The 8093-nt window shown below is 34.1% G+C and overlaps 1 protein-coding gene across 1 annotated transcript; it reads left to right on the forward strand.

Moving 5' to 3' along the window:
* Window positions 1543–3297, forward strand: LOC18598086 (UDP-glycosyltransferase 73D1). Its single transcript, XM_007027451.2, has one exon. The coding sequence runs from the start codon at window positions 1660–1662 to the stop codon at window positions 3130–3132; it is 1473 nt and encodes a 490-aa protein (XP_007027513.2). The 5' UTR covers window positions 1543–1659; the 3' UTR covers window positions 3133–3297.

An 8093-nucleotide genomic window follows, 5' to 3' on the forward strand; every position in this document is an offset into this window, starting at 1 on the left:
ACATATGAAATGACCCTTGAATTGTTTTTTTTTTTTTTAATATCTTTGGATCCCTAAAGCAGTAAAGTTGTGCTCTTTTATAATTAAAAGGATAAAGTTAAAAATATTATGGAAATTCTAGCACCCTGGGAACGTGGTCCACTATAAGAAAGGCTTGTATAAGTATCGTACCCAACCCAAAAACGCTAAAATCACGCTTCACGTGGGCCGTCATTTGGTTCATAACTTGCCAGCTACCCAACACCGAAAGAATCATAAAAGTTTGAAGTTACGACAATGCGGGGTTCCAAATCCATTCTCATTTCTCATTTATCGACATCAGAAGTCATGCTTTATGAATTAGGCATTCATAAGAAATGTTTGAATAAGTTAAGAATAATTGTCATTGACTCAATTATGCTTGTTCTAGAAAAACATTGGTGGTAAGAACCGGGTGTTAAGGTTTTTAAATTATACCAAAATGTATATAAAATCAACGTGTATTCAGATTGTAACTGTGTCAAAACTAGTACTATTAGTGAGCAACTTTAATTATTATAATTTACGTAACTTTTACTATTACTAGAGAAAAATTATGGGATGAACTCTCTTTGTTTTAAGATCTCCAAACTCTTCAAATTAAGATAAAAAATAGCACTCTGATTTAAACAAACACATGCTACCAAAGAAATGAGGTTAAAGATAACATTAATTATACGGTGCCGACTTCGGACTTTTCTATTATTATACAGTGTGGGCACATAGGTGTGTCAATATTTTCATGCAAGGGACATGTGGACAGGATCAAAAGAGGAGGAAGACATTCATTGGTAAAGACAAATCTGAACACTCGACAACAAGAGAGTTATGTTACTCCAAACAGGTAAACTTGAACAACTCTAGAAGACTTTCTTTTATGAAAGGAGGATTTTTAAAGAAAATTTTTGGGTCCCGCAAACAGATTTTGTAAAACATTGCGCGATGTAACTTGTACGTCTACATTCTACAATCAAGAACCAATCACAACAATTTTCAGACCCTTTTGAATAATCAATTGATTGAATATTACAATCAAAATAGATATAAATTAGTCTAATAAATTAAACACAGGAACAGCTATGGAAAAAAGCAAGGTTAAAAGGAGAAGATTTGGGAAAAGCAAGTTTCGGAAATAACATGAAAACTTCCTAAGTTGGTGTAATTCTTTTAAGAAAGTGATCGTCGAATCTTATCAACATCAAATCTGTTAATCCAGATAAAAGAGATATCAAACCTAAAGGACCCGACCAACAATCATCGGATCCATTATTTTGTGTTTAATACTTTGGAATCAGACCGTAGGAGCCGGGGTAAAGACGTGTGCCTGATAAGTTGGCATAAAACCTAAGAATAAGATAAATGAGGGTTATTCAACACCGAACATGCGAGAAGCAATGACTTAACCAATCCAAAATCCAAGTCAAGTCAACTTTAAGTTCGATGAGAAAAGAGGATTAGTCAACGATAATATTTTTGCGTTCTTTTTAAACTAATGTGTTTGGAATAATTCAAGTCAAGCTCACCTTATAAGACCTGCCATTGGCAATCCTCCTGCACAACGCTTAGACTTGATTGTTTTAAACATTTTAGGTAACCAAAATCCATCCTTAGATCATTCGTTTGTTTCCAATTCTATAGCCTATGGCTTCAATAGCCAAGCAGCTACACTTTGTGTTAATCCCGCTCATGGCACAAGGTCATATGATTCCGATGGTTGACCTCGCCAGGCTTCTTGCAGAGCGCGAGGTGATTGTAAGCTTGATCACTACTCCCCACAATGCGTTAAGATTTGACGAAGTCATCCAACGAGCTTCGGAATCAGGACTCCAGATTCGGCTGGTGAAAATTCCATTTCCATGCCAAGAAGTCGGACTTCCTACCGGTTGCGAGAATCTTGACACTTTATCTTCCAGGGACCTACTGAAAAAGTTCTACAATGCACTTGGTATGTTGCAAGAACCTTTAGAACAATTTCTGGAACAGCAAAAGCCGCTTCCCAGCTGCATCATATCAGATAAGTGTCTTTCCTGGACGTCAAAAACTGCTCAAAGGTTTAATATCCCGAGGATTGTTTTTCATGGGATGGGCTGCTTCTCATTGCTGAGCTCTCACAATGTGAAGCTACATAAGGCTCATCTTTCCGTTGCTTCTGATTCGGAACCCTTTGTGGTGCCAGGAATGCCACAAAAGGTTGAGATAACGAGGGCTCAACTTCCAGGAGCATTTGTTAGTTTGCCTGACTTAGACGATGTTCGCAACAAGATGCAAGAGGCTGAAATGACTGCTTACGGAGTTGTAATAAACAGCTTCAATGAACTAGAGCACGGATGTGTCGAGGAGTACCAGAAAGCCATAAAGAAAAAGGTTTGGGCCATTGGACCTGTTTCTTTATGCAACAGAATAAACTTGGACAAGTTTGAAAGAGGGAACAAGGCATCAATCAATGAGGAAAAATGCTTGAAATGGCTCGACTCAATGAAACCAAGGTCAGTTATTTACGCTTGCCTTGGTAGCCTATGCCGTCTTGTTCCAGCACAACTGATAGAACTGGGGTTGGGTTTAGAAGCATCAAAGCAACCGTTTATTTGGGTTGTCAAAACAGGTGATCAAAGAGCTAATGACGAGTTAGAAAAGTGGTTGTCAGAGCATAATTTCGAGGAGAGAATCAAAGGGAGGGGACTTTTGATCAAGGGTTGGGGTCCCCAGCTTCTTATTTTATCCCATCCTGCAATAAGAGGGTTCTTAACTCACTGTGGCTGGAATTCGACTATAGAAGCCGTATGCTCGGGGGTGCCAATGATAACATGGCCTCAATTCTCCGAACAGTTCTTCAATGAAAAGCTCATTGTTGAAATTCTAAAGATAGGACTTCGGGTTGGCGTTGAGGTCCCCGTTAGATGGGGTGAAGAAGAGAAACTTGGAGTGTTGGTCAAGAAAGAACAAGTTGAGAAAGCAATAGATATGTTGATGAACGGGGGTGAAGAAGGCGAAAAGAGAAGAACGAGAGCACGAGAACTTGAAGCAATGGCAAGAACGGCAGTGGGAAACGGAGGATCATCCTACTTGAATATGACAGTCTTAGTCCAAGATATTTTGGAGCAAATCAATCAATAATTGCCAAACTGGTGTAACGGTTTGTAAAGGGAGTTGTATGTTATCTTACCTTTTCTCTTCTTTATCTTTCATTTTTTCCCGGACAGCATTTGAATATATTATGAGTAACCTCTAGGAAATTTCCACTATAGTACCTTGATTGTGCAAGTAGCTTCTAAGTCATGCAATAACTTATATATTACGAGTAGACTTTCTTATAGTTTTATTTAGTAAACTATAAATATCTCCATTGCACAAGTAACCTCCAATAGTCATGAATTTAATTTAAACACCAAGAATAGACTTCTTAATTATGATATATATATATATATATATATAGCGATTGTTTGGGTTTCAGCTTATTGGACAAAGTCTCCATTAGGAAAGTAAATTCCTTAGATTATACAGCATAATAGCCCAAATATCAATTCCATCTAGATCAATAGGCTGATGATGGAAGGGCATATGTGTTCTCAAAGGAGAAATTAAAGAAAAAAAAATCAAAGTAGAACAATTTTTGAGTCAAAATCAACTAGGGGTACCATTCAATATGTATTCTGCATGTACATGTGTGAGTTGAGGTCGGCAGGGGCTGTTTTTATTCACACATACGCTTATATACATGAACATAATATACAGAATTATAAAATACTTTTATATATAAAAAAATACATTAAAATTATTTTATTCTTAAATTGTCCGCTTATAATTTTCTTTAAATAAATATCATCAATTGAGTTAATATTATATATATATNATCATTACTCAAAAATATAAATTTAAAATGTAATACCCATTGTGGACTGACATATGTCATTCAGCTTTGTTGAAAAACAAAAAGCTATTTAAAAAAAAAAAAGAAAGAAAGGGAAAGGGAAATGAAGGACATGTCATTCAGCCATTGTAGCCTAAAATGTCAAGTCATTCATATGATCAAAACACAAAACGACAATCATCTAAGGATAAAATAGAAAGGGCGAGATGCCTTCTGCTTTCTCATAAATCAAACCAAGTGATGGGTATTTTTCTTTATTATATATATATATATAATATATAATATATATATATATATTATATATATATATACATATATCTAATTAGCTCATGAGTTATACATGAGTTTTATCATAGTTGAATATCAATTTTATTATGGAATAAAATACACCAATTATCAATATTTTATTTCAATTGTGACTTTTAAAATTGAAAATCTTTAAATTCATGACCTTTTAAAAAAATTTCAAATTCATCCATTCCATTAACTCACTGTTAAAAATGAACAAATATACCAATTCAGTGCTACATGGATGTCTTAGCTTAAAAAAAGTCAAATGTATCAAACCTTTTTTTTGTCGCGTGGACATCAAATTGCCCAAGTCTACATTTTTTTGCTACATGGACATCCGCATAGGTGTTCACATGACATTGAGATACAATATTTTATCAGATTTTAATGACAATTGACAGATTTTATGAATTTGAAATATTTTTAAAAGATCATAAATTCAAAAATTAAATTTTAAAAGTCAAAAATAAAAATGAATATCACATAAAGATTGTGGATGTATGGTGCAATTTTCTCTTGATTATAAGATATATTTTACCCTATGTGCATTTTTTCTTGTATTATAAATCTAATTAAATATTCATAAAATCACCATATTATGCTAAAACTTTATTTTTTTTAAAAAACGTTTTTGTTTTGAATCTTTCAAATTATTAACATTTTAAAAATATAAAATGCAAAATATTCTTGATCACGAGTACTAATAAATAACAATTGAAAATTTTCACTTATCTCTACTTCAAGTTTATAATTTATACCAATTTTATAACATATGATTTGATATGGGAGATTTATCAATAATACCAACATGAGACATGCATGTACCCTTAGTATAAAGTAAGATTCTTATCAAAATAATTTAAATTATTATTTGATATGAGATAAAGCTACAAATAAAATAGGAGTGACTGAAAACGTTTTACTACAATGTTCAAAGATTATAAAATTTTGATCTTTTTAATTAGTATAAAGTAAGATTTTAGTATGCTAATGAAAACTTTTTGGAAGGAGCAATTCTTAGGATGGCTGAGAGTGCTCTTTGCAAAAACCCTAAACCAGCATTGCTCGACGATTGATCGTGCAAGAAAGTCTAAATACGCAAGCCTATAGTGGATGATTCTGTGAACGATACTCCATTGATTGTTCACAATTACCCTTCCTTTAAGGATGCGTTCCTTACTTCAAATGGTGAAAAGGCCTATTCCCAAAGTGACAACGAATCTTCTGAGGATTCCAAGGATGATAAGGAGTTTGAGATGGATTGTGACTTAGATGCGTTTGATGAAGAGGATTTTGAATATGTCTCCAATATTGAAGGGTTCCCTTTAATCACGGTTTCTGATCGGAGGCAGGATGCATTAGCAAAGACATGGCATAACTCAATTATTGTATAGCTGCTAGGTCACCCAATTTCATATAGAATACTTTATGAGAAAGTTGCTAATCTCTGGAAACCAATAAAAAGATACATAATTGTGGATTTGGATTATAACTGTTTTATTGTCCACTATGCGAGAAATGAGGATTACTTGAGAGCCTTTTTGAATGGACCATGGGTAATTATGGGGCATTACCTGATTGTCAATCTCTGGATGGCTAATTTTTCCACATATATGCAAGAACAAACTGTCGTGGCAACGTGGGTTCAGTTTCCTAGCATTCTGCTTCACTTGTATCACAAATCGATTCTTAAGCGAATTACCTGTTTGATTGGACATCTTTTGAAAATCGATTATTACACAGGCTTTAAGAAATAAGGTAAGTTTGCCTAGGTGGCTGTAGAGCTTAATTTTTCAAAGCCCTTGGCGCTAAAATTCATCCTGAATGGTAAAGAACAACGAATTGTTTATGAAGGATTGCTTAGGATTTGTTTCACATGTGGTGTTTATAGGCACACTAAAGAAGTCTGTACTAATCAGAATAAGGCCCTAAAAATGAAGGAACAAGGTTATTCACAAGAGACCAAGGAGAAATCAAACGAATCTCCTTATGGCTTTTAGATGCTTGCCTCTTTTAGAAAGCCACGAAGATTGGATAAAAAAAAATCAATGGGAAATCAAAGCTTGAAAGGACACACTGGCTTTGGTTCACAATTTTTTGTATTAAAGGAGGAGAATTTGGAAGCCTTTAAGCTTAGTGATAATGGTGCGGCACAGGTACCTATGAAGAAGCGATGCAGAAATCTAGTTCGATTGCTAAGTTGAAAGGATTTATGAGGCTAACCATAAAACTGTGAATAGCCCAAAGGGGAATAATAAGGTGCCTTCTGGTGGTGCCAAATTTACTGAGGAATTGATCCAACCTACAATAATTTTGAGAGCGAATAATAGAGCCAACAATGAGACCAAATCAATGGTGGTGTAAACCAACTTTTTAAATGAAGATGTTTTAATTAGGAAAGATAATCACGTGGAGGAAAATAGTAGTATGGCATAGTGCATGGAGATTTGGTGCTTGATGGTAGTAATATAATGGCTGGGTCTTTGTCTCAGACTAGCTTGACTCAATTGTAAGTGGATAAATGTGTGACAACTGCTACCACATTGGATTGGAACAAGCATTCAGTGGTCAAACCTGCTAATAGTTCAGGTTTAAGTAATGCTACAGTTCAACCACCCCATATGCAAAATACAAGAATTGCTAAAGTAGAAATGTCTAGAGGAATCATTTTATCAAAAGGTACAGATAAACCACTAGATAAAAGTGGCCCCATTCGCTTGCAATGATCTTCTTTGAAGAAAAAGCTTAAGCAAAATATGGTGAATCTTCAAGCCACTCAATTACTTTTTCTCTATTGGAGGAAGAGAATAAAATTATTGGTAATCACTCAAAGGATGGGAAGTTTGAACCCACGTATCGTTTGGGGATTAGTGTTGCATGTCTGACCAATATGTTGGTTGATGCTACTAATGAGGTTGCTTGAACATTAGCTCTTATTATTTTATATTATTCTGAAGTTAAAGCTTTTCGTTTGGGATTGTCAGGACGTTGGCGATAAGGGTTTTCCTTGAATTGTTAATGATTTTGTTAAAATATATAACCCTTAAATTATGATTTTATTGGACCAAAGGTGTCAAACCCTGCTTTGTAAAATAATTATAATGTCATTCACATGCTCGATAGAATGTTTGTATATTTAGGAAGTTCGAGAAATCGTTAAAAGATGATATTGCCCCTAATGGTACCATTGAGTCGATTAAGCCTCGAACTAGTTTAAATAGAAATTTTAAGGTGAAATTAAGAGTTTCACAGTTCAGGGATGACTCAAAATGGTAATTCAGAGTTCGAGGATCAATTCGGAGTCAAATCAGAATTTTCACTATCTAGGGGCAAAATCGTAATTTTTCCATCCGCAGACAAAATTTTGAGATTTTGATAGAATTTAGATCACATTTGACAAAATGGAGAATGGTATGAGTATAAGGGATGAAAAATATGTCTATGGGCAATTTTTCAGTTTTTGGGGTAAAAACGTAATTTTTCACTTTACGGGGGCAAAAGTGTAATTTTTAAAAATTTACTCCACCAAAACTTTGAAAAAATCTAGAAATTTCATGGAAGACATGGATAAGTGAAGAGGATTGAGTGGTAGAAAAAGAAAGTCAAAAAAATGGCTAGAAAAAATAAAATAATAAAATATTCAAAAGGTCAATAAAATAATAATATTTTATTAAGCCTATTAAAAGGATTGAAAATTTCAGAATTCTTCATTGGGAGGGTCAGCCAAAACCAGCAGGAGAGAGAGAGAAATAAGAACAAACCCTAGAGTGAGAAAATTCAAAGAAAAAGTGTGATTTTTCAAGGAATCAAGTGTTTAAAGGTATGATTTTTCAAGCTTAGCTTAAGATTTATCATTTCCATGCATTTCTCCTTATTTTCCATGGTTAAATTATGTGTTTTGATGATGGATTCAAAT

This window comes from Theobroma cacao, chromosome 5 (assembly GCF_000208745.1).
Source record: "Theobroma cacao cultivar B97-61/B2 chromosome 5, Criollo_cocoa_genome_V2, whole genome shotgun sequence".
Classification (NCBI taxonomy): domain Eukaryota; kingdom Viridiplantae; phylum Streptophyta; class Magnoliopsida; order Malvales; family Malvaceae; genus Theobroma; species Theobroma cacao.

Bases quoted from the DNA above. Each gene is read 5' to 3' on its own strand.
- LOC18598086 (XM_007027451.2), top strand. From the start codon at position 1,660: ATGGCTTCAATAGCCAAGCAGCTACACTTTGTGTTAATCCCGCTCATG.